This window comes from Salvelinus fontinalis, chromosome 25 (genome assembly GCF_029448725.1).
Source record: "Salvelinus fontinalis isolate EN_2023a chromosome 25, ASM2944872v1, whole genome shotgun sequence".
Lineage (NCBI taxonomy): Eukaryota > Metazoa > Chordata > Actinopteri > Salmoniformes > Salmonidae > Salvelinus > Salvelinus fontinalis.
The window spans coordinates 36,507,289-36,534,402 of NC_074689.1; the positions used below are offsets into that span (position 1 = coordinate 36,507,289).

Genomic DNA, 27,114 nt, shown 5'->3' on the forward strand with positions numbered 1-27,114 from the left:
TCAATGATCGGCTATGAAAAGCCAACTGACATTTACTCCTGAGGTGCTGACCTGTTGCACCCTCTACAACCACCATTATTATTATTTGACCCTGCTGGTCATCTATGAACATTTAAACATCTTGGCCATGTTCTGTTATAATCTCCACCCGGCACAGCCAGAAGAAGACTGGCCACCCCTCAGAGCCTGGTTCCTCTCTAGGTTTCTTCCTAGGTTTTGGCCTTTCTAGGGAGTTTTTCCTAGCCAGCGTGATTCTACACCTGCATTGCTTGCTGTTTGGGGTTTTAGGCTGGGTTTCTGTACAGCACTTTGTGACATCAGCTGATGTTAGAAGGGCTATATAAATACATTTGATTAATTGATTGATTCTTGTTGTCTCTCAGATCGTTAACAGCTTTGTGGAAGTTACCTGTGGCGCTGACGTTTAGGCCGAGGTATGTATAGTTTTCTGTGTGCTCTAGGGCCTGGCAACTGGACCTTTTTGGAAAACCATTATTTTTGTCTTACTGAGATTTACTGTCAGGGCCGAGGTCTGACAGAATCTGTGCAGAAGATCTAGGTGCTGCTTTAGGCCCTCCTTGGTTGGTGACAGAAGCACCAGATCATCAGCAAACAGTAGACATTTTACTTCAGATTCTAGCACGGTGAGGCCGGGTGCTGCAGACTGTTCTAGTGCCCTTGCCAATTCGTTGATATATATGCTGAAGAGGGTGGGGTTTAACCTGCATCCCTGTCTCACCCCACGGCCCTGTGGAAAGAGATCTGTGTGTTTTTTGCCACTTTTAACCGCACTCTTGTTGTTTGTGTACATGGATTTGAAGAAGGCACAGTGATGCCGAAGCATTGGTGAGATACCCAATAAATTACTGGGAGTTTAAATATAGAGTGTGCGACTCTCTTCATCTTTATGGCTTATAGTCATATGTTTCTCCCCCAACACCACTTTCCATCAATTTGTATAGCAGATCCTTATGCCAAATTGAGACAGAAGCTTTTTTTTTAAATCAACAAAGCATGAGAAGACTTTGCTATGTTTTGGTTTGTTTGTTTGTCAATTAGGGTGTGCAGGGTGAATACGTGGTCTGTCGTACGGTAATTTGGTAAAAAGTCAATATGACATTTGCTCAGCACATTGTTTTCACTGAGGAAATGTACGAGTCTGCTGTTAATGATAATGCAGAGGATAATGCAGAGGGCGTAGACTCAGGTTTCTCCCTTTCTTTCTTAGATTTTTGCATTCTTCATCAAACCATTTTTCATTGTTGTTAATTTCCTTGGGTTTTCTGTTTGACATTTTTAGATTTGATAAGGAAGCTGAAAGGTCAAATATACTGTTTAGGTTTTCTACTGCCAAGTTTACACCTTCACTATTACAGTGAAACATTTTGTCCAGGAAGTTGTCTAAAAGGGATTGAATTTGTTGTTGCCTAATTGTTTCTTTGGTAGGTTTCTATACTACTTTCCTTCCATCAAAGGCATTTCTTAATATTTTTCAGTTCCTTTGGCTTTGATGCCTCATGATTGAGTATTGTGATCTAGCTGCGTTGTGAAGTGCATCAAAAGCTTTTCACCCAGCAGCCTTTCTTGTTCTCTCTAACAGGTTTGTCGTTGCAGTAAATATCCTAATCTCATCAACAAAGGTTTAAGCCGTGTGAATGCACGTTCTATTTCCGCTCTCCTGTAAACCTGAAAGGATCTCTCTAGCGTTACGCTGCTTAGGGCCACGGGTAAAGAATATTGTTCTCACCCTTACACGCTCTCTATTTCTCTCCCTCTACTTTCTCTCTCCATCTATCTCTTTTCCCTTGCTCTTTCTCTCTCTCCCTATATCTCTCTTCCCCTGCTCTCTCTCTCTCTCTCTCTCTCTCTCTCTCTGTGAACCTGAGAATGAGGGATGGAGGAGGAGTGGAGCTGATTTCTCCTGTTGTTCAACAGCCAAGTAAGATGACAAACGGGTGAAGGTAAAGTAAAAAGGGTGTGTTATGTTCCTGCTCCTTTAGTGAGAAAGAATGGGATGTATGTCCAGGGTACTTTAAGTGTTTTCTAAATACATTCATGGCCTCCCTAAGACTCATCGATTTAAACGCATTGAATTTCAATTCAATTCATGAATTGATGAGTTTAAAATGGGGTTGACCCTAATACCGATGCATACTGCATCTATTCTAGACTTTATATTTCTACGCTCTCTCCCTGTCTTACCTTTTTTGAGCCTTGCTCCTCTTCCACTCCGTCTCCCACGACAACGTAAACAACTTTCCTCCCGAATCTCTGAATTACTCTCTCAAAACAGCTCTCCTTCCCTGCGGACAGACACACAGGTTAGAGACAGATAGACAGGTTAGAGGGACAGACAGACAGGTTGAATCGCTGAATTACTCTCTCAAAACAGCTCTCCTTCCCTGCGGACAGACACACAGGTTAGAGACAGATAGACAGGTTAGAGAGACAGACAGACAGGTTGAATCTCTGAATTACTCTCTCAAAACAGCTCTCCTTCCCTGCGGACAGACACACAGGTTAGAGACAGATAGACAGGTTAGAGAGACAGACAGACAGGTTGAATCGCTGAATTACTCTCTCAAAACAGCTCTCCTTCCCTGCGGACAGACACACAGGTTAGAGACAGATAGACAGGTTAGAGAGACAGACAGACAGGTTGAATCTCTGAATTACTCTCTCAAAACAGCTCTCCTTCCCTGCGGACAGACACATAGGTTAGAGACAGATAGACAGGTTAGAGAGACAGACACACAGGTTAGAGTGACAGATAGACAGGTTAGAGAGACAGACACAGGTTAGAGTGACAGATAGACAGGTTAGAGAGACAGACACAGGTTAGAGTGACAGATAGACAGGTTAGAGAGACAGACACACAGGTTAGAGACAGATAGACAGGTTAGAGAGACAAACACAGGTTAGAGTGACAGATAGACAGGTTAGAGAGACAGACACAGGTTAGAGAGACAGACACACAGGTTAGAGACAGATAGACAGGTTAGAGAGACAGACACCGGTTAGAGTGACAGATAGACAGGTTAGAGAGACAGACAGACAGGTTGAACCTCTGAATTACCCTCTTAAAACAGCTCTCCTTCCTTATAGAGACAGACAGTCATTGAGTCAGACAGACAGGTTGGGCTAACAGATATAAATGAAGCCCCGGCTAGTTACTTTTCACACTGCGCTAGTAGACACCATGCCAAACCAACCCGCCAGACCAGTTCAATTGTGTCATTTTTTTAGACATCGCACGGCACAGATTTTGGACCTGAATCGTGGTCTATCACCCCGGGCTGGCCAGGGCCCCAAGATCTTGAAGGTCCATCCCCGGGTTTAATACATGGGACCTTAGATGAACACACAGCCACAGGAAGACCACAGATAATTCCCAAAATGGCACTATATCTCCTATATTGTGCACTACCCATAGGGGCTATGGTAAAAAGTAGAGTACTATTTAGGGAACAGGGCCCTACACACCGAAACAGAGCAATGGAGAATCGTATACGGTACAGAAGTATGTAGAAACAACACTGTGTTTGAGCGTAACCGCCTCGAGGCTCCCTTTTAAAAACACATGATGCTTCTCCATAATACGACTCAGTGTAAACAGTAGAGTCCCAGCCAGGGGATTTGATACGATCAACTCTGAAGATAAAGACAATGTGAGACGCATTAAAGTGTTTCGTTTCCCGCCCCCCCCCCCACCCCACCCCCCCCACCCACCCAAAACACTGGACAAATGGCATCTAACAAGCTAAATCAGCATCACATGCTACAGGGTGTGTCCAGAGTAAAGGAGCCAGCTTCACGTTCCGTTCATCTATACATACTCTACAGACACAACCACTGACTGTCTGCCCGGCTGGTTAGCTGACTGGCTGACTGACCGACTGGCTGACTGGCTGACCGGTTGGTTGGCTGACTGGCTGACTGACCGACTGGCTGGCTGGATGACCGGTTGGCTGACTGACTGACTGACTGGTTGGCTGACTGACTGACCGGTTGGTTGGCTGACTGGCTGACTGACCGACTGGCTGGCTGATCGGTTGGCTGACTGACTGGCTGCCCGGCTGGTTAGCTGACTGGCTGACTGACCGACTGGCTGACCGGTTGGTTGGCTGACTGGCTGACTGACTGGCTGCCCGGTTGGTTAGCTGACTGACTGACTGGCTGACTGACTGGCTGACTGACTGGTTGGCTGACTGGTTGGCTGACTGACCGGCTGGCTGACTGGTTGGCTGACTGACCGGTTGGCTGACTGACCGACTGGCTGACTGATTGGCTGGTTGGTTGGCTGACTGACCGACTGGCTGACTGGTTTGTTGGCTGATTGACTGGTTGGTTGACTGGCTGACTGGTTGGCTGATTGACTGGTTGGCTGATTGACTGGTTGGTTGACTGGTTGGCTGACTGGTTGGCTGACTGGATGATTGGCTGACTGGTTGGCTGACTGACTGGTTGGCTGACTGGTTGACTGACTGGTTGGTTGACGGGTTGGCTGACTGGTTGGCTGATTGACTGGTTGGCTGATTGACTGGTTGGCTGACTGGTTGGTTGACTGGTTGGTTGGCTGACTGGTTGGCTGATTTACTGGTTGGCTGACTGGTTGATTGACTGGTTGGCTGATTGACTGGTTGGTTGACTGGTTGGCTGATTTGCTGACTGGTTGGCTGACTGGTTGGTTGACTGTTTGGCCGACTGACTGGTTGGATGATTGGCTGACTGGTTGGTTGACTGGTTGGCTGATTGACTGGTTGGCTGACTGGTTGGTTGACTGGTTGGCTGACTGACTGGTTGGCTGACTGACTGGTTGGCTGACTGGTTGACTGGCTGACTTGTTTGTTGGCTGATTGACTGGTTGTCTGACTGGTTGGCTGATTGACTGGCTGGCTGGCTGACTGGTTGGCTGACTGGTTGGCTGACTGGTTGGTTGACTGGATGGTTGACTGGTTGGTTGACTGGTTGGCTCACTAGTTGGTTGACTGGCTGACTGGTTTGTTGTTTAACTGACTGGTTGGCTGACTTGTTGGTTGGCTGACTGACTTGTTGGCTGACTGGTTTGTTGGCTGATTGACAGGTTGGCTGACTGACTGATTGCAGGCTGGCCAACTGGCTGACTGGTTGGCTGACTGGTTGGCTGACTGACTGATTAGTTGACTGATTGGCCGACTGGTTGGCTGACTGGTTGGTTGACTGGTTGGCTGATTGACTGGTTAGCTGACTAGTTGGTTGACTGGCTGACTGGTTGGTTGACTGTTTGGTTGACTGGTTGGCTGACTGACTGGATGATTGGCTGACTGGTTGGTTGACTGGTTGGTTGGCTGACTGGTTGGCTGATTTACTGGTTGGCTGACTGGTTGATTGACTGGTTGGCTGATTGACTGGTTGGTTGACTGGTTGGCTGATTTGCTGACTGGTTGGCTGACTGGTTGGTTGACTGTTTGGCCGACTGACTGGTTGGATGATTGGCTGACTGGTTGGCTGACTGGTTGGTTGACTGGTTGGCTGATTGACTGGTTGGCTGACTGGTTGGTTGACTGGTTGGCTGACTGACTGGTTGGCTGACTGACTGGTTGGCTGACTGGTTGACTGGCTGACTTGTTTGTTGGCTGATTGACTGGTTGTCTGACTGGTTGGCTGATTGACTGGCTGGCTGGCTGACTGGTTGGCTGACTGGTTGGCTGACTGGTTGGTTGACTGGATGGTTGACTGGTTGGCTGACTGGTTGGCTCACTGGTTGGTTGACTGGCTGACTGGTTTGTTGTTTAACTGACTGGTTGGCTGACTTGTTGGTTGGCTGACTGACTTGTTGGCTGACTGGTTTGTTGGCTGATTGACAGGTTGGCTGACTGACTGATTGCAGGCTGGCCAACTGGCTGACTGGTTGGCTGACTGGTTGGCTGACTGACTGATTAGTTGACTGATTGGCCGACTGGTTGGCTGACTGGTTGGTTGACTGGTTGGCTGATTGACTGGTTAGCTGACTGGTTGGTTGACTGGCTGACTGGTTGGTTGACTGTTTGGTTGACTGGTTGGCTGACTGACTGGATGATTGGCTGACTGGTTGGTTGACTGACTGGTTGACTGACTGGTTGGCTGATTGACTGACTGGTTGGCTGACTGGTTGGTTGACTGGTTGGTTGACTGGTTGGCTGACTGACTGGTTAGCTGACTGGCTGACTGGCTGACTGGTTGGCTGACTGGTTGGCTGACTGGTTGGTTGGCTGACTGGTTGGCTGACTGGTTGGCTGATTGACTGCTTGGTTGACTGGTTGGCTGATTGACTGGTTGGCTGACTGGTTGGTTGACTGGTTGGCTGATTGACTGGTTGGCTGACTGGTTGGTTGACTGGTTGGCTGATTGGCTGACTGGTTGGTTGACTGGCTGACTGGTTGGCTGACTGGTTGGTTGACTGGTTGGCTGACTGACTGGATGATTGGCTGACTGGTTGGTTGACTGACTGGTTGGCTGACTGGTTGGTTGACTGGTTGGCTGATTGACTGACTGGTTGATTGACTGGTTGGCTGACTGGTTGGTTGACTGGTTGGCTGACTGACTGGTTGGCTGACTGGTTGGCTGACTGGTTAGCTGACTGGCTGATTGGCTGACTGGTTGGCTGACTGGTTGGTTGGCTGACTGGTTGGTTGACTGGTTGGTTGGCTGACTGGTTGGCTGATTGACTGGTTGGCTGACTGGTTGGCTGATTGACTGGTTGGCTGACTGGTTGGTTGGCTGACTGGTTGGTTGGCTGACTTGTTGGTTGGCTGACTGGTTGGTTGGTTGACTGGTTGGCTGACTGGTTGGTTGGCTGACTGGTTGGCTGATTGACTGGTTGGCTGACTGATTGGTTGACTGGTTGGCTGATTGACTGGTTGGCTGACTGGTTGGTTGACTGGTTGGCTGATTGACTGGTTGGCTGGCTGACTGACTGGTTGGCTGACTGACTGGTTGGCTGACTGGTTGGCTGACTGACTGGTTGGCTGACTGGCTGATTTGCTGACTGGATGGCTGACTGACTAGCTGACTGGTTGGCTGATTGACTGGTTGGCTGACTGGTTGGCTGATTGACTGACTGGTTGATTGACTGGTTGGTTGACTGGTTGGCTGATTGACTGACTGGTTGATTGACTGGTTGGCTGACTGGTTGGCTGACTGGTTGGCTGACTGACTGGTTGGCTGACTGGATGGCTGACTGACTGGCTGACTGGATGGCTGAATGGCCGACTGACTGAGTCTCTGTCTGTAAATGGTGCACACTCTTCGCTCCTTTTTTTAATGTAGAACCTAAAAGGGTTCTTCAGCTGTCCCTATAGGAGAACCCTTTGAAGAACCCTTTTTGGTTCCGGATAGAACCCTTTTGGGTTCCATGTAGGACCGTTTCCACAAAGGGTTCTACATTGAACCCAAAACGGTTCTATGTGGAACCAAAAAGGGTTATCCTACGGAGACAGCCGAAGAACCCTTTTGGAACCCTTTTTCCTAAGAGAGCAGGGATGAAGTAAAAGTTCATGTTTATTTTGCATTTGAAACACTGAAAGAGGCAGGAAGGAGGGAGAAAAAGGAGGGAGGAAAAGGAGGGAGGAGAGAGGAAGAAGGGAGGAATGTGGGAGGAAGGATGGAGGAAGGATGGAGGAAAAGGAGGGAGGAAGGAGGGAGGAGAGAGGAAGAAGGGAGGAATGTGGGAGGAAGGATGGAGGGAAAGGAGGGAGGAAGGAGTGCGTTGGATGTGGAATGACAAATGCGATGAAGTGGTTTCATATGCCTGAGAGAGAGAGAGAGAGAGAGAGAGAGAGAGAGACAGAGAGAGAGAGAGAGAGAGAGAGAGAGAGAGAGAGAGAGAGAGAGAGAGAAAGAGGCCCTGCAACAGGAAAATAATTCTGTTTGATTAAACTTCTTCCTTCAGAGAAAGACATCAACTCTCTCCAGCGTCCGGCCACCTCTACAGCACAGACCAATCCCCCGGCCCCCTCAACGTCACGGACCAATCACACGCCATGTAGACACACATATTCATTAGGATGAGCATTCTGATGGGTCCTGTAACCCACTACAGGACCGGACCGGACCGGACCGGACCGACCGACAGACAGACAGACAAAAGGTCAATACAAACAGGGCAATAGAGAGACAAACATACAGGTAGACATTGAAAACAGAGAGGATAACTTATTTACCTATTTTGGTAGCACTATAAATATTGTCAATAGGAAACACTATCCCCAGTCCGTACAGCAGGACTTTAGCCAGGGCAGGTATGAGCTGTGTGGTGGTCACCAGGATATTCACACAGTTTGACCTGCAACACAGAGGAGGACGAGAAGAGAAGGATGAGAGGAGGATGAGAAGAGAGAGAGATGAGAGGAGGACGAAAAGAGAGAGATGAGAGGAGGATGAGAAGAGAGAGATGAGAGGAGGACGAGAAGAGAGAGAGATGAGAAAAGAGAGATGAGAAAAGGATGAGAAAAGAGAGATGAGAAGAGGATGAGAGGAGGATGATTAAGAGAAGAGAGGGAGATGATGACACCAATCCGTCTCCAGAACTGCGCGGGAGGACAACATCAACACAGGAACAGCAGTCGGACAGATGGATTGGAGGTGAACTATTTTTTTAAGGGTTTTACCATGCTATCTTTCTAAAGGGACAGATGAAGCCTATACCACCAACACTAAAGTCTGTGTCTCAAATGGCACCCTATTCCCTACATACAGTAGGGCCTCCTGGTCAAAAGGAGTGCACTATGTAGAGACTCGGGTATCATTTGGAATGCTGCTAAAACAATCCTTATGTTTTCTATTGTTGGTGAATATACAGTTGTCTTATTTCCACCACATGCTGCTGGGTGGGAGTCCTACCTTGAGTGGATTAATGTGAGTGCTTTCAGTGCCAGTGTTAACCAGGAGTCGGTCAACGCTTCAACTTCTGCTCTCAATTGTAACCAGGCTTCTCGTTTGGCTGGGCCCAGCAGACCTGAGACAGGAGACACACCAAGAAACAATGTTTAGGTTGGAGCCGCCTCTAAATACCTTCAAAGTTTTAGAACATCTACCCTGACCGGCCGTGCTTTTAAACATGCACAGGGGCAGGCAGGCAGCCGGGCAGGCAGACAGGCACGCAGGCAGACAGACAGGCAGGCAGGCAGCCGGGCAGACAGGCAGGTAGCCGGGCAGGCAGGCAGGCAGACAGGCAGGCAGGCAGACACGCAGACAGACAGGCAGGCAGGCAGCCGGGCAGGCAGGCAGGCAGCCGGGCAGACAGGCAGGCAGACAGGCAGGCAGGCAGACACGCAGGCAGACAGGCAGGCAGACAGACAGACAGGCAGGCAGACGGGCAGACAGACAAGCACGCAGGCAGACAGACAGACAGGCAGGCAGGCGGGCAGACAGACAGGCAGGCAGGCAGACAGGCAGGCAGACAGGCACGCAGGCAGACAGGCAGGCAGGCGGGCAGGCAGACAGGCAGGCAGGCAGGCGGGCAGGCAGGCAGGCAGACAGGCACGCAGGCAGGCAGGCAGGCAGACAGGCAGGCAGGCAGACAGACAGGCAGGCAGGCAGACAGGAAAACAGCTCCACTGTCTGCACCCTCTTCTCTGCCAGCAGTGTTCTGAGTCTCAGCAAGGCAGAGGGGGTGTGTGTGTGTGTTCAGAGAGAGGCAGAGGGGGTGTGTGTGTGTGTTCAGAGAGAGGCAGAGGGGGTGTGTGTGTGTGTTCAGAGAGAGGCAGAGGGGGTGTGTGTGTGTGTGTTCAGAGCGAGGCAGAGCAGTGTGTGTGTGTTCAGAGCGAGGCAGAGCAGTGTGTGTGTGTTCAGAGCGAGGCAGAGCAGTGTGTGTGTGTTCAGAGCGAGGCAGAGCGGTGTGTGTGTGTTCAGAGAGAGGCAGAGGGGGTGTGTGTGTGTGTTCAGAGAGAGGCAGAGGGGTGTGTGTGTGTTCAGAGAGAGGCAGAGGGGTGTGTGTGTGTTCAGAGAGAGGCAGAGGGGGTGTGTGTGTGTTCAGAGAGAGGCAGAGGGGGTGTGTGTGTGTTCAGAGAGAGGCAGAGCAGTGTGTTATTGGGGATCACCTCCAACGTTATTCTTGTAGGTGGTGTAGATTTCTTTTACTCGTCTGTAGCGGAAGGCCAGTTTTCTCATCCAGTCCACCCCTCCTCTCACGCCCGTGGCCAGGCACAGGTTGGCACTGGTCGCTGCCGCGTGAAACCCATCTGAACCAAAGTTATACGTACTGCATCGGCAAAGAGAGCAAGAGACAGGGGGAGAGAGAGATGGGGGGAGGAGGGAAAGAAAGAAAGAGAAAGTAAGAGAGAGATAGAGAGGGAGAAAGAGAGAGAGAATTATGACATCTATTAGCTCAAACTGCACCACTGCTGGCACTAGGATAAACAGGGAGGTCCCAGGAACAGATCATTGTGATTGGTTTAGAACTGTAGTTTAGAACATTGTGATTGGTTTAGAACTGTAGTTTAGAACATTGTGATTGGTTTAGACCTGTAGTTTAGAACATTGTGATTGGTTTAGAACTGTAGTTTAGAACATTGTGATTGGTTTAGAACTGTAGTTTAGAACATTGTGATTGGTTTAGAACTGTAGTTTAGAACATTGTGATTGGTTTAGAACTGTAGTTTAGAACATAGTGATTGGTTTAGAACTGTAGTTTAGAACATTGTGATTGGTTTAGAACTATAGTTTAGAACATTGTGATTGGTTTAGAACTGTAGTTTAGAACATTGTGATTGGTTTAGAACTATAGTTTAGAACATTGTGATTGGTTTAGAACTGTAGTTTAGAACATTGTGATTGGTTTAGAACTGTAGTTTAGAACATTGTGATTGGTTTAGAACTGTAGTTTAGAACATTGTGATTGGTTTAGAACTGTAGTTTAGAACATTGTGATTGGTTTAGAACTGTAGTTTAGAACATTGTGATTGGTTTAGAACTGTAGTTTAGAACATTGTGATTGGTTTAGAACTGTAGTTTAGAACATTGTGATTGGTTTAGAACTGTAGTTTAGAACATTGTGATTGGTTTAGAACTGTAGTTTAGAACATTGTGATTGGTTTAGAACTGTAGTTTAGAACATTGTGATTGGTTTAGAACTGTAGTTTAGAACATTGTGATTGGTTTAGAACTGTAGTTTAGAACATTGTGATTGGTTTAGAACTGTAGTTTAGAACATTGTGATTGGTTTAGAACTGTAGTTTAGAACATTGTGATTGGTTTAGAACTGTAGTTTAGAACATTGTGATTGGTTTAGAACTGTAGTTTAGAACATTGTGATTGGTTTAGAACTGTAGTTTAGAACATTGTGATTGGTTTAGAACTGTAGTTTAGAACATTGTGATTGGTTTAGAACTGTAGTTTAGAACATTGTGATGGTTTAGAACTGTAGTTTAGAACATTGTGATTGGTTTAGAACTGTAGTTTAGAACATTGTGATTGGTTTAGAACTGTAGTTTAGAACATTGGGATTGGTTTAGAACTGTAGTTTAGAACATTGTGATTGGTTTAGAACTGTAGTTTAGAACATTGTGATTGGTTTAGAACTGTAGTTTAGAACATTGTGATTGGTTTAGAACTGTAGTTTAGAACATTGTGATTGGTTTAGAACTGTAGTTTAGAACATTGTGATTGGTTTAGAACTGTAGTTTAGAACATTGTGATTGGTTTAGAACTGTAGTTTAGAACATTGTGATTGGTTTAGAACTGTAGTTTAGAACATTGTGATTGGTTTAGAACTGTAGTTTAGAACATTGTGATTGGTTTAGAACTGTAGTTTAGAACATTGTGATTGGTTTAGAACTGTAGTTTAGAACATTGTGATTGGTTTAGAACTGTAGTTTAGAACATTGTGATTGGTTTAGAACTGTAGTTTAGAACATTGTGATTGGTTTAGAACTGTAGTTTAGAACATTGTGATTGGTTTAGAACTGTAGTTTAGAACATTGTGATTGGTTTAGAACTGTAGTTTAGAACATTGTGATTGGTTTAGAACTGTAGTTTAGAACATTGTGATTGGTTTAGAACTGTAGTTTAGAACATTGTGATTGGTTTAGAACTGTAGTTTAGAACATTGTGATTGGTTTAGAACTGTAGTTTAGAACATTGTGATTGGTTTAGAACTGTAGTTTAGAACATTGTGATTGGTTTAGAACTGTAGTTTAGAACATTGTGATTGGTTTAGAACTGTAGTTTAGAACATTGTGATTGGTTTAGAACTGTAGTTTAGAACATTGGATTGGTTTAGAACTGTAGTTTAGAACATTGTGATTGGTTTAGAACTGTAGTTTAGAACATTGTGATTGGTTTAGAACTGTAGTTTAGAACATTGTGATTGGTTTAGAACTGTAGTTTAGAACATTGTGATTGGTTTAGAACTGTAGTTTAGAACATTGTGATTGGTTTAGAACTGTAGTTTAGAACATTGTGATTGGTTTAGAACTGTAGTTTAGAACATTGTGATTGGTTTAGAACTGTAGTTTAGAACATTGTGATTGGTTTAGAACTGTAGTTTAGAACATTGTGATTGGTTTAGAACTGTAGTTTAGAACATTGGGATTGGTTTAGAACTGTAGTTTAGAACATTGTGATTGGTTTAGAACTGTAGTTTAGAACATTGTGATTGGTTTAGAACTGTAGTTTAGAACATTGTGATTGGTTTAGAACTGTAGTTTAGAACATTGTGATTGGTTTAGAACTGTAGTTTAGAACATTGTGATTGGTTTAGAACTGTAGTTTAGAACATTGTGATTGGTTTAGAACTGTAGTTTAGAACATTGTGATTGGTTTAGAACTGTAGTTTAGAACATTGTGATTGGTTTAGAACTGTAGTTTAGAACATTGTGATTGGTTTAGAACTGTAGTTTAGAACATTGTGATTGGTTTAGAACTGTAGTTTAGAACATTGTGATTGGTTTAGAACTGTAGTTTAGAACATTGTGATTGGTTTAGAACTGTAGTTTAGAACATTGTGATTGGTTTAGAACTGTAGTTTAGAACATTGTGATTGGTTTAGAACTGTAGTTTAGAACATTGTGATTGGTTTAGAACTGTAGTTTAGAACATTGTGATTGGTTTAGAACTGTAGTTTAGAACATTGTGATTGGTTTAGAACTGTAGTTTAGAACATTGTGATTGGTTTAGAACTGTAGTTTAGAACATTGTGATTGGTTTAGAACTGTAGTTTAGAACATTGTGATTGGTTTAGAACTGTAGTTTAGAACATTGTGATTGGTTTAGAACTGTAGTTTAGAACATTGTGATTGGTTTAGAACTGTAGTTTAGAACATTGTGATTGGTTTAGAACTGTAGTTTAGAACATTGTGATTGGTTTAGAACTGTAGTTTAGAACATTGTGATTGGTTTAGAACTGTAGTTTAGAACATTGTGATTGGTTTAGAACTGTAGTTTAGAACATTGGGATTGGTTTAGAACTGTAGTTTAGAACATTGTGATTGGTTTAGAACTGTAGTTTAGAACATTGTGATTGGTTTAGAACTGTAGTTTAGAACATTGTGATTGGTTTAGAACTGTAGTTTAGAACATTGGGATTGGTTTAGAACTGTAGTTTAGAACATTGTGATTGGTTTAGACCTGTAGTTTAGAACATTGTGATTGGTTTAGAACTGTAGTTTAGAACATTGTGATTGGTTTAGAACTGTAGTTTAGAACATTGTGATTGGTTTAGAACTGTAGTTTAGAACATTGTGATTGGTTTAGAACTGTAGTTTAGAACATTGTGATTGGTTTAGACCTGTAGTTTAGAACATTGTGATTGGTTTAGAACTGTAGTTTAGAACATTGGGATTGGTTTAGAACTGTAGTTTAGAACATTGTGATTGGTTTAGAACTGTAGTTTAGAACATTGGGATTGGTTTAGAACTGTAGTTTAGAACATTGTGATTGGTTTAGAACTGTAGTTTAGAACATTGTGATTGGTTTAGAACTGTAGTTTAGAACATTGTGATTGGTTTAGAACTGTAGTTTAGAACATTGTGATTGGTTTAGAACTGTAGTTTAGAACATTGTGATTGGTTTAGACCTGTAGTTTAGAACATTGTGATTGGTTTAGAACTGTAGTTTAGAACATTGTGATTGGTTTAGAACTGTAGTTTAGAACATTGTGATTGGTTTAGACCTGTAGTTTAGAACATTGTGATTGGTTTAGACCTGTAGTTTAGAACATTGTGATTGGTTTAGACCTGTAGTTTAGAACATTGTGATTGGTTTAGAACTGTAGCTACCTCAGATCCTGACCGTTGTCATCAGATGAGACGTCATCGATGTGAACCTGGTCACACTCCTAAAACACAGAGAGGAGAGACGTTGAGTAAATATAGATGCATAATAACACAATAACACATTAATAATACATTAATAACACAACAAAATAATCCACATCCTTAACTTCAAAGCAGTTCAAAGTACACATTTGACCTTATAATTTTGAGAGAGCAAAATAGCATTTTCTCTCAAGTTATGTTTTAAAACACATGACAAGTTTTCATTTACTGAGGAACTCATTCTAATTGAAATCTCTCTCCATCTGCCTCTTTCTCTCTCCTCTCTCCATCTCTCTCTCTCTCTCCTCTCTCCATCTCTCTCTCTCTCCATCTCTCTCTCTCCTCCCACCCTCTCTCTCTCTCTCTCTCTCTCTCTCTCTCTCTCTCTCTCTCTCTCTCTCTCTCTCTCTCTCTCTCTCTCTCTCTCTCTCTCGGGACCTAGAGATGGGATGGGATGTAGGGGAGAAGAAGGGAGAGAAGAAGAGGGGAGACAAGAGGAGGGGAGAGAGGGGAGAGAAGAGAGAGGGGAGAGAAGAGGAGGGGAGAGAAGAGGAGGGGAGAGAAGAGGAGGGGAGAGAAGAGGAGGGGAGAGAAGAAGAGGGGAGAGAAGAGGAGGGGAGAGAAGAGGAGGGGAGAGAAGAGGAGAGAAGAGGAGGGGAGAGGAGAGGAGAGGAGGGGAGACAAGAAGAGAGACGAGGAGGGGAGACAAGAAGAGAGACGAGGAGGGGAGAGAAGAGGAGGGGAGAGAAGAGGAGGGAGAGAAGAGGAGGGGAGAGAAGAGGAGGGGAGAGAAGAGGAGGGGAGAGGAGAGGAGAGGAGGGGAGACAAGAGGAGAGACGAGGAGGGGAGAGAAGAGGAGGGGAGAGAAGAGGAGGGAGAGAAGAGGAGAGAAGAGGAGGGAGACAAGAGGAGGGGAGAGAAGAGGAGGGGAGAAGAGGAGGGGAGACAAGAGGAGGGGAGAGAAGAGGAGGGAGAGAAGAGGAGGGGAGAGAAGAGGAGGGGAGAGAAGAGGAGGGGAGAGAAGAGGAGGGGAGAGAAGAGGAGGGGAGAGAAGAGGAGGGAGAGAAGAGGAGAGGAGAGAAGAGGAGGGAGAGAAGAGGAGAGGAGAGAAGAGGAGGGAGAGAAGAGGAGAGAAGAGGAGGGAGAGAAGAGGAGGGGAGAGAAGAGGAGGGAGACAAGAGGAGGGGAGAGAAGAGGAGGGGAGAGAAGGGGAGGGGAGAGGAGAGAGGGGAGAGAAGAGGGGGGAGAGAAGAGGAGAGAAGAGGAGGGAGACAAGAGGAGGGGAGAGGAGAGGAGAGAAGAGGAGGGGGGAGGAGAGAGGGGAGAGAAGAGGAGGGGAGAGAAGAAGAGAAATGTAGGGAGACTAAAGACATCCATGATGTTAATGGACAGCGTGTGTCTGTCGGCACATTTGTGTCTGTCCGTGTGTGTCTGTGTGTGTGTGTCTGTGCATGCGTCTGTGTGTGTGTATGTACATGTGTCTGTGTGTGTCCGTGCATGCGTCTGTGTCTGTGCATGCATCTGTGTGTGTCTGTGCATGCGTCTGTGTGTGTCTGTGCATGCATCTGTGTGTGTCTGTGCATGCATCTGTGTGTGTGTGTGTGTGTGCATGCATCTGTGTGTGTCTGTGCATGCATCTGTGTGTGTCTGTGCATGCATGTGTGTGTGTGTGTGTGTGTGTGTGCATGCATCTGTGTGTGTGTGTGTGTGTGTGCATGCATCTGTGTGTGTCTGTGCATGCATCTGTGTGTGTGTGTGTGAGTGTGCATGCATCTGTGTGTGTCTGTGCATGCATCTGTGTGTGTGTGTGTGTGTGTGTGTGCATGCATCTGTGTGTGTCTGTGCATGCATCTGTGTGTGTGTGTGTGTGTGCATGCATCTGTGTGTGTCTGTGCATGCATCTGTGTGTGTCTGTGCATGCGTCTGTGTGTGTCTGTGCATGCATCTGTGTGTGTGTGTGTCCGTGCATGCGTCTGTGTGTGTGTCCGTGCATGCGTCTGTGTGTGTGTATGTGCATGCGTCTGTGTCTGTGTGTGTGTATGTGCATGCGTCTGTGTGTGTGTGTGCATGCGTCTGTGTGTGTGTATGTGCATGCGTCTGTGTCTGTGTGTGTGTTCTGACTGGTCTTGGAGAGGGATTATGCAGCTCTCTCTGATTCAGCCGCTCCTCAGTAACACAATCCAGACGTTCTGCTAAATGCAACCTACTAGAAAAATTGAACCTGATGCTAACCGCCAATGAAATGATGACCTCTGATTACTGCTGCGCCACACACCAGCACAGCCCCGGGGCTAGGGTCAGAGCACTGCACAGCCAAGAACTCTCTCTCTCCCGCTCTCTCGCCTACTCCAACACTCTCTTTCTAACTCTCTCTCTCTCTCCCTTTCTTTCTAACTCTCTCTCTATCTACCTCTCTTTCTCTCTCTCTCTCTTTCTCTCTCTCTTTCTCTCTCTCTCTCTTTCTCTCTCTCTCTCTCTCTCTCTCTCTCTCTCTCTCTCTCTTTCTCTCTCTCTCTCTTTCTCTCTCTCTTGCTCTCTGTCTCTCTCTCTCTCGCTCTTTCTCTCTCTCTCTCTAACTCTCTTTCTATCTCTCTCTCTCTCTCTCTCTTTTGAAAATCTGTTATTAGTTTTCCATTTATAGGAGTGTTCCACTACCCCCCCCTCCTCTCTTCCTCTCCTCTCTCTCCTCCACTTCAGAGAGGGCTAAATGTGAAGGAGTCCTGGTTCTACGGGCCAGAGCAAGGCAGGCTCACTGCTTACTGCCTTCTGCCCTACAAAATATACTTTTATGTATAATAATGTTTTATAATGTCCTTCATAAGGTCTTTTAATGCACGTATAATGTGTTATGACACAGACTATAAGAAAGTGTTACCACTGGGCATGAGCAAAAGTAAAACAAATAAAACAAAGTAATCAAATCAAAGCACGAACTTGATTGATGTAACGCTTCAGTTCCAAGAGAACGATAAAAATACATTTTTTTATTCCTCTTAAGAGTTTTTCTTCCCTTTTAATCCACAAGGAATAACACACCACGAGGAATAACACACCATGAGGAATAACAGACCATGAGGAATTACATACCATGAGGAATAACAGACCATGAGAAATAACACACCACGAGGAATAACACACCATGAGGAATAACACACCATGAAGAATAACACACCATGAGGAATAACACATCACGAGGAATAACAGACCACGAGGAAAAACACATCACGAGATATAACACACCACGAGGAACAAGACACCATGAGGAATAACACACCATGAGGAATAACACACCACGAGGAATAACACACCATGAGGAATAACACACCATGAGGAATGACACACCACGAGGAATAACACACCATGAGGAATAACACACCATGAGGAATAACACACCATGAGAATAACATACCATGAGGAATAACACACCACGAGGAATAACACACCATGAGGAATAACACACCACGAGGAATAACACGAGGAATAACACACCACGAGGAATAATACACCATGAGGAATAACACAACACGAGGAATAACACACTACGAGGAATACCACACCACGAGGAATAACACACCACGAGGAATAACACACCACGAGGAATAACAGACCACGAGGAATAACAGACCACGAGGAATAACACACCACGAGGAATAACAGACCATGATGAATAACAGACCATGACGAATAACAGACCACGAGGAATAACATACCACGAGGAATAACACACCACGAGGAATAACAGACCACGAGGAATAACAGACCATGAGGAATAACACACCACGAGGAATAACAGACCACGGGGAATAACACACCACGAGGAATAACACACCACGAGGAATAACACAACACAAAGAATAACAGACCACGAGGAATAACAGACCATGAGGAATAACACACCACAAGGAATAACAGACCATGAGGAATAACACACCACGAGGAATACCAGACCACGAGGAATAACACACCACAAGGAATAACACACCACGAGGAATAACACACCACGAGGAATAACAGACCACGAGGAATAACACACCACGAGGAATAACAGACCATGATGAATAACAGACCACGACGAATAACAGACCACGAGGAATAACATACCACGAGGAATAACACACCACGAGGAATAACAGACCACGAGGAATAACAGACCATGAGGAATAACACACCACAAGGAATAACAGACCACGGGGAATAACACACCACGAGGAATAACACACCACGAGGAATAACACACCACGAGGAATAACAGACCACGAGGAATAACAGACCATGAGGAATAACACACCACAAGGAATAACAGACCATGAGGAATAACACACCACGAGGAATACCAGACCACGAGGAATAACACACCACAAGGAATAACACACCACGAGGAATAACACACCACGAGGAATAACAGACCACGAGGAATAACACACCACGAGGAATAACAGACCATGAGAAATAACACACCACGAGGAATAACACACCACGAGGAATAACACACCATGAGGAATAACACACCACGAGGAATAACACACCACAAGGAATAACAAACCACGAGGAATACCAGACCACGAGGAATAACACACCACGAGGAATACCAGACCACGAGGAATAATACACCATGAGGAATAACACACCACGAGGAATAACAGACCATACATCTGATCTGTACCTTAAATCACTTAAATATTTAATTCCTGCTTGGGGATAAGTAGTTTAATGTTGGTTGCGTAACTACGTGGTGAAAAGGTTGTCCTCACCTATTTGAAGTTTCTATTGAACCAGGAAGTTGAAACTAAGGAAGAAGGGAGCTTAGATTCCTTTGGCTTTACAGAACGAAAAATCCTTTCCCGCTTTGTGAAACTTTTTAATTAACTTTCCGGCGTGTGTTAAGACACCCAAACACAGACAGGACTTCCTTGTTTTAAGTCCCTCTGAACGGGGCCAAATGCTGACGTTATTGCATTCCTGCCTAATGCTAGAGCAGCAGTAAGGGTTGTGGACCGTAAACCTTTTTTATTTTACTGGTTCCCCTCTGAACAAATTTTTCATCTCCCTGGATTTGTGGGGAAAGGGAGGAGGAGAGGAAGACGTGAGGAGAAACTCAAAACAGCTGTTCAGTAACAGAATTTAATTCTTGACCCCCCAACCCCTGCTCTAATGCTGCCACTCAGCCAAAACCTCTGTATTCTCCATCTCTATTCTCCATCTCTATTCCCCATCTCTATTCCCCTCTCTATTCCCCTCTCTATTCTCCATCTCTATTCCCCTCTCTATTCTCCATCTCTATTCTCCATCTCCATTCCCCTCTCTATTCCCCTCTCTATTCTCCATCTCTATTCCCCTCTCTATTTTCCATCTCTATTCTCCATCTCTATTCCCCTCTCTATTCTCCATCTCTATTCCCCTCTCTATTCCCCTCTCTATTCTCCATCTCTATTCTCCATCTCCATTCCCCTCTCTATTCCCCTCTCTATTCTCCATCTCTATTCCCCTCTCTATTTTCCATCTCTATTCTCCATCTCTATTCCCCTCTCTATTCTCCATCTCTATTCCCCTCTCTATTCTCCATCTCTATTCCCCTCTCTATTCTCCATCTCCATTCCCCTCTCTATTCTCCCTCTCTATTATCACTCCCTATTCTCCCCCTCACCCCATCTCCATTCTCAGCCAAGCCCTCTCCCTGAGTCTCACATCCAAAGAGGAAAATACTTTGACCCTTTGACACCCCCTTCCTCATTCTCCCTCTCCCCCTCTCCATCCTCCCTCTCCCCCTCTCCATCCTCCCTCTCCCCCTCTCCATCCTCCCTCTCCCCCTCTCCATTCTCCCTCTCCCCCTCTCCATCCTCCCTCTCCCCCTCTCCATTCTCCCTCTCCCCCTCTCCATTCTCCCTCTCCCCCTCTCCATTCTACCTCTCCACCTCTCCATTCCCCCTCTCCCCCTCTCCATTCTCCCTCTCCCCCTCTCCATTCTCCCTCTCCCCCTCTCCATTCTACCTCTCCACCTCTCCATTCTCCCTCTCCACCTCTCCATTCTACCTCTCCACCTCTCCATTCTCCCTCTCCACCTCTCCATTCTCCCTCTCCCCCTCTCCATTCTCCCTCTCCACCTCTCCATTCTCCCTCTCCCCCTCTCCATTCTCCCTCTCCCCCTCTCCATTCTCCCTCTCCATTCTCCCTCTCCCCTCTCTCCATTCTCCCTCTCCATTCTCCCTTTCCACATCTCCATTCTCCCTCTCTCCATTCTCCCTCTCCCCCTCTCCATTCTACCTCTCCACCTCTCCATTCCCCCTCTCCCTCTCTCCATTCTCCCTCTCCCCCTCTCCATTCTCCCTCTCCCTCTCCCCCTCTCCATTCTCCCTCTCTCCCTCTCCATTCTACCTCTCCCCCTCTCCATTCTACCTCTCCCCCTAGTGTTCAGGCAGGTCTGGGACAATATGATAGTGTTCAGGCAGGTCTGGGACAATATGATAGTGTTCAGGCAGGTCTGGGACAATATGATAGAGTTTAGGCAGGTCTGGGACAATATGATAGTGTTCAGGCAGGTCTGGGACAATATGATAGAGTTTAGGCAGGTCTGGGACAATATGATAGTGTTCAGGCAGGTCTGGGACAATATGATAGTCTTCAGACAGGTCTGGGACAATATGATAGACTTCAGGCAGGTCTGGGACAATATGTGTTGGAACATATGGTACTGGATCAATGTCATGTGGTGATGTTTCATAGTGTCCTACAGCTATCTGATCTCTCTATAATTCATGTTTTCACGTTTTAACTGGTCACATCCAGGGCCACACTGCGAGTTTCACTGAATAATCTAGTAGATTATGTGGCATAGTCAGGAACAGACATGAGTAAGAGAGAAACACAACAAGGGGTTTTGGTCCCTGTGTGTGTGTGTGTGTGTGTGTGTGTGTGTGTGTGTGTGTGTGTGTGTGTGTGTGTGTGTGTGTGTGTGTGTGTGTGTGTGTGTGTGTGTGTGTGTGTGTGTGTGTGTGTGTGTGTGTGTGTGTGTGTGTGTGTGTGTGTGAGAGAGAGTGTGTGTGTGTGTGTGAGAGAGAGTGTATGCGTGTGTGTGTGTGTGTGTGTGTGTGTGTGTGTGTGTGTGTGTGTGCGCGCGCGTGTGCGCGCGCGTGTGTGTGTGTGTGTGTGTGTGTGTGCGCGCGCGTGTGTGTGTGTGTGTGTGTGTGTGTGTGTGTGTGTGTGTGTGTGTGTGTGTGTGTCACAGGAGGCTGCTGAGTGGAGGACTGGCTCATAGTAATGGAAACCACGGAAACCATTTGTTTGTTGAGTTTGACACCATTCCATCAAGTCCGTTCCAGCTATTAGTATGCGCCAGTCCTCCCCAATTAAGGTACCACCAGCTTAATGTGGCGTGTGTGTGTGTGTGTGTGCGTCTGTGCATGTGTGTGTGTGTGTGTATACCACCACTGTGCATGTGTGTGTGTGTGTGTAAGGTACCACCAGCCTAATGTGGCGTGTGTGTGTGTGTGCGTCTGTGCATGTGTGTGTGTGTGTGTGTATGTTCCTGCGTGCATTCTCTCTTTCCCGGCCCCATATGCCGCTGTGGCGAATCACTCTGCCCTTTTAATTCACTGGGTTATTACGACACACAATTAACAGTTGTGTTACTAGTGGGGCCCTGCCTGGCCTGGCTCGGCCTCGGACCCCCAGGAAGGGAAAGGCCAGAGGCCCCACAATTAGTGTTCCCAGCTGGGCCGGGTACTAAGCCCTGGCCAGCCTCTCTGGTAGTCTGCCGTGGAGCTAACGGTAGTAGTGATGGGTAATGTCTTAGTTACTGTCTCTCAGTAACACACTGTCTGACTGACCGTGTCTCAAATGACCACCTATGCCCTGGGCCCTGGTCACCTACTACACTGCATAGGGGAATAGGGTGCCGCGGTATTAGGAGACACTCGTTAAGGCCTCGTGAACAACCAGGGGTGAGGGTGGTTAGGTTAGGAAGCTACTGTAATGGGTAGGGGTTAGGGGTCAGGGGTTAGGGGTTAGTACTGGGTGGTTAGGTTAGGAAGCTACTGTAATGGGTAGGGGTTAGTACTGGGTGGTTAGGTTAGGAAGCTACTGTAATGGGTAGGGGTTAGGGGTTAGTACTGGGTGGTTAGGTTAGGAAGCTACTGTAATGGGTAGGGGTTAGGGGTCAGGGGTTAGGGGTTAGGGGTTAGTACTGGGTGGTTAGGTTAGGAAGCTACTGTAATGGGTAGGGGTTAGTACTGGGTGGTTAGGTTAGGAAGCTACTGTAATGGGTAGGGGTTAGTACTGGGTGGTTAGGTTAGGAAGCTACTGTAATGGGTAGGGTATGGGGTTAGTACTGGGTGGTTAGGTTAGGAAACTACTGTAATGGGTGGGGGTTAGAGGTTAGTACTGGGTGGTTAGGTTAGGAAGCTACTGTAATGGGTAGGGGTTAGGGGTTAGTACTGGGTGGTTAGGTTAGGAAGCTACTGTAATGGGTAGGGGTTAGGGGTTAGTACTGGGTGGTTAGGTTAGGAAGCTACTGTAATGGGTAGGGGTTAGTACTGGGTGGTTAGGTTAGGAAACTACTGTAATGGGTAGGGGTTAGGGGTCAGGGGTTAGGGGTTAGTACTGGGTGGTTAGGTTAGGAAGCTACTGTAATGGGTAGGGGTTAGTACTGGGTGGTTAGGTTAGGAAGCTACTGTAATGGGTAGGGGTTAGGGGTTAGTACTGGGTGGTTAGATAGCTGGAAAGGTGGGTGTGGCAGTGAGTGAGTTGGTGACTGGCTGACTGACTCGCTGGCTGGCTGGCTGCCTGCCTGGTTGGCTGACTGACTGACTGGCTGCCTGGCTGATTGACTGGCTGGCTGGCTGGCTGGTTGGCTGACTGGCTGGCTGACTGGCTGGCTGGTTGGCTGGCTGACTGGCTGGCTGGTTGGCTGGCTGGCTGACTGGCTGGCTCGCTGGCTGACTGGTTGGCTGGCTGGCTGATTGACTGGCTGGCTGGCTGGCTGACTGGCTGGCTGACTGGCTGGTTGACTGGCTGGCTGGCTGGCTGACTGGCTGGCTGGCTGGCTGGTTGGCTGGCTGGCTGGCTGACTGACTGGCTGGCTGACTGGCTGGCTGATTGACTGGCTGGCTGGCTGGCTGGCTGGCTGATTGACTGGCTGGCTGACTGGCTGGCTGGCTGATTGACTGGCTGGCTGGCTGACTGGCTGGCTGACTGGCTGACTGGCTGACTGGCTGACTGGCTGGCTGGCTGACTGGCTGGCTGATTGACTGGCTGACTGGCTGACTGGCTGGCTGATTGACTGGCTGGCTGGCTGACTGGCTGACTGGCTGACTGGCTGGCTGGCTGGCTGATTGACTGGCTGGCTGGCTGGCTGACTGGCTGGCTGGCTGGCTGGCTGGCTGACAAGCAGAGCTCCTCACAAAACCTACAATCACCACTAACTGAGTCCAGATGGTCCTCCTAGACAAGACCCTCCGCTCCTCCCTCAACAATCCACTCGCAATTACTCCTTATGCAAACACTTTGTCTTTCTGTTAAATTCATCAGACTTTTTTTCTCTCTTCACTCTGTCTGTCTGAAAGGCAGTGCTTGTCTTGGGTTTTGAAAATAAGAAACAACAACAAAGTGGAAGACGAAAGAGAGGAAGCTTCTGTGTGAAGAAAGAGAGGAAGCTTCTGTGTGAAGAAAGAGAGGAAGCTTCTGTGTGAAGAAAGAGAGGATTCTACTGTGTGAAGAAAGAGAGGAAGCTTCTGTGTGAAGAAAGAGAGGATTCTACTGTGTGGAGAAAGAGAGGAAGCTTCTGTGTGAAGAAAGAGAGGAAGCTTATGTGTGAAGAAAGAGAGGAAGCTTCTGTGTGAAGAAAGAGAGGAAGCTTATGTGTGAAGAAAGAGAGGAAGCTTCTGTGTGAAGAAAGAGAGGATTCTACTGTGTGAAGAGAGGAAGTCACTGTGTGAAGAAAGAGAGGAATTCACTGTGTGAAGAAAGAGAGGAATTCACTGTGTGAAGAAAGAGAGGAGGTCGCTGTGTGAAGAAAGAGAGGAGGTCACTGTGTGAAGAAAGAGAGGAGGTCACTGTGTGAAGAAAGAGAGGAAGCCACTGTGTGAAGAAAGAGAGGAAGCTTCTGTGTGAAGAAAGAGAGGAAGTCACTGTGTGAAGAAAGAGAGGAGGTCACTGTGTGAAGAAAGAGAGGAGGTCACTGTGTGAAGAAAGAGAGGAGGTCACTGTGTGAAGAAAGAGAGGAAGTCACTGTGTGAAGAAAGAGAGGAAGTCACTGTGTGAAGAAAGAGAGGAAGTCACTGTGTGAAGAAAGAGAGGAAGTCACTGTGTGAAGAAAGAGAGGAAGTCACTGTGTGAAGAAAGAGAGGAAGTCACTGTGTGAAGAAAGAGAGGAAGTCACTGTGTGAAGAAAGAGAGGAAGTCACTGTGTGAAGAAAGAGAGGAAGTCACTGTGTGAAGAAAGAGAGTAAGTCACTGTTGAAGAAAGAGAGGAAGTCACTGTGTGAAGAAAGAGAGGAAGTCACTGTGTGAAGAAAGAGAGGAGGTCACTGTGTGAAGAAAGAGAGGAAGTCACTGTGTGAAGAAAGAGAGGAAGTCACTGTGTGAAGAAAGAAAGGAAGTCACTGTGTGAAGAAAAAAAGGAAGTCACTGTGTGAAGAAAGAGAGGAGGTCACTGTGTGAAGAAAGAGAGGAAGTCACTGTGTGAAGAAAGAGAGGAAGTCACTGTGTGAAGAAAGAGAGGAAGTCACTGTGTGAAGAAAGAGAGGAAGTCACTGTGTGAAGAAAGAGAGGAAGAAAAACGTGGATGAGGAAAACTTTCAAATCACTGTTTCCATCTGTCTATCATTCCAAATTCTGCACTACACCCCCTGCTCTCTCTCAATTCAATTTAAGGGGCTTGATTGGCATGGGAAACATACATTTACATTTCCAAAGCAAGTGAAGTAGATAATAAACAAAAGTGAAATAAACAATACAAATGAACAGTAGATATTACACTCAGAGAAGTTCCAAAAGAATAAAGACATTTCAAATGTCATATTATGTCTATATACAGTGTTGTAACAATGTACAAATAGTTAAAGTACAAAAGGGAAAATAAATAAACATGAATATGGGCTGTATTTACAATGGTGTTTGTTCTTCACTGGTTGACCTTTTCTTGTGGCAACAGGTCACAAATCTTGCTGCTGTGATGGCACACTGTGGAATTTCACCCAATAGATATGGGAGTTTATCAAAATTGGATTTGTTTTCGAATTCTTTGTGGATCTGTGTAATCTGAGGGAAATATGTGTCTATTATGGTCATACATTGGGCAGGAGGTTAGGAAGTGCAGCTCAGTTTCCACCTCATTTTTTGGGCAGTGTGCACATAGACTGTCTTCTCTTGAGAGCCAGGTCTGCCTACGGTGGCCTTTCTCAATAGCAAGGCTATGCTCACTGAGTCTGTACATAGTCAAAGCTTTCCTTAAGTTTGGGTCAGTCACAGTGGTCAGGTATTCTGCCACTGTGTACTCTCTGTTTCGGGACAAATAGCATTCTAGTTTGCTCAGTTTTTTTGTTAATTCTTTCCAATGTGTCAAGCAATTATCTTTTAGTTTTCTCATGATTTGGTTGGGTCTAATTGTGCTGTTGTCCTAGGGCTCTGTGGGGTGTGTTTGTGTTGGTGAACAGAGCCCCAGGACCAGCTTGCTTAGGGGACTCTTCTCCAGGTTCACCTCTCTGTAGGTGGTGGCTTTGTTATGGAAGGTTTGGGAATCACTTCCTTTCAGGTGGTTGTAGAATTTACGGGTCTTTTCTGGATTTTGATAATTAGCGGGCATTGGACTAATTCTGCTCTTCATGCATTATTTGGTGTTTTACTTTGTACACAGAGGATATTTTTGCAGAATTCTGCATGCGGAGTCTCAATTTGGTGTTTGTCCAAATTAGTGAATTCTTGGTTGGTGAGTGGACCCCAGACCTCACAACCATAAAGAGCAATGGGTTCTATAACTGATTGAAGTATTTCTAGGCAGGTCCTAATTGGTATGTTGAATTTTATGTATCTTTTTTGATGGCATAGAATGCCCTTCTTGCCTTGTCTCTCAGATCGTTCACAGCTATGGGGAAGTTACCTGGTGCGCTGATGTTTAGGCCGAGGTATGTATAGTTTTCTATGTGCTTTTTGGCAACGGTGTCTAGATGGAATTTATATTTGTGGTCATGGCAACTGGACCTTTTTTGGAACACCATTATTTTTGTCTTACTGAGATTTACTGTCAGGGCCGAGGTCTGACAGAATCTGTGCAGAAGATCTAGGTGCTGCTTTAGGCCCTCCTTGGTTGGGGACAGAAGCACCAGATCATCAGCCAACAGTAGACATCTGACTTCAGATTCTAGTAGGGTGAGGCCGGGTGCTGCAGACTGTTCTAGTGCCCGCGCCAATTCATTGATATATATGCTGAAGAGGGTGGGGCTTAAGCTGCATCACTGTCTCACCCCACGACCCTGTAGAAAGAAATGTGTGTTTTTTTCCCACTTTTAACAGCACACTTGTTTTTTGTGGCCATGGATTGTATAATGTTGTATGTTCTCTCTCTCTCTGCCTCCCCCTCACCCCACCCCCCCCCTCTCTCCTGTCCTGCTGAAACATTTTCATTCTAGAGGAGGAAGGTATTAGAGGCCTCTTTGTTCCTCTGGCGTCTGTCATGAAGCAATCAGCAGAGAGCGACTGAGTCTTCCTGTAGGCCAGAGAAGAAGAAAGAGACTTCCCCAAACAGGGGGGTGGGGGGTGGGGGCAGACAGACAGACAGACAGACAGAGGACGAGAAGGTGAGAGAGAGATTGCTAGAGAGAGAGAAAAGAGAGTGAGGGTGAGAGAGACA

At 46.4% G+C, this 27,114-nt stretch overlaps 1 protein-coding gene across 14 annotated transcripts in view; it reads right to left on the reverse strand.

Annotated features, from left to right (window-relative positions):
- Positions 1-27,114, reverse strand: part of eya1 (EYA transcriptional coactivator and phosphatase 1) — a 159,215-nt gene that overhangs the window by 42,143 nt on the left and 89,958 nt on the right. For 13 of the 14 annotated variants that reach the window (XM_055882169.1, XM_055882161.1, XM_055882167.1 and 10 more), the window contains 5 exons: positions 14,235-14,293; positions 10,059-10,219; positions 8,860-8,974; positions 8,181-8,302; positions 2,203-2,303 (listed from right to left, as the gene is read on the reverse strand). In XM_055882169.1, coding sequence (XP_055738144.1) covers positions 2,203-2,303; positions 8,181-8,302; positions 8,860-8,974; positions 10,059-10,219; positions 14,235-14,293 — 558 coding nt within the window. Of the gene's footprint in view, positions 1-2,202; positions 2,304-2,326; positions 2,700-8,180; positions 8,303-8,859; positions 8,975-10,058; positions 10,220-14,234; positions 14,294-27,114 lie in introns of those variants that run through there. The other variant, XM_055882165.1, reaches the window with a different exon arrangement.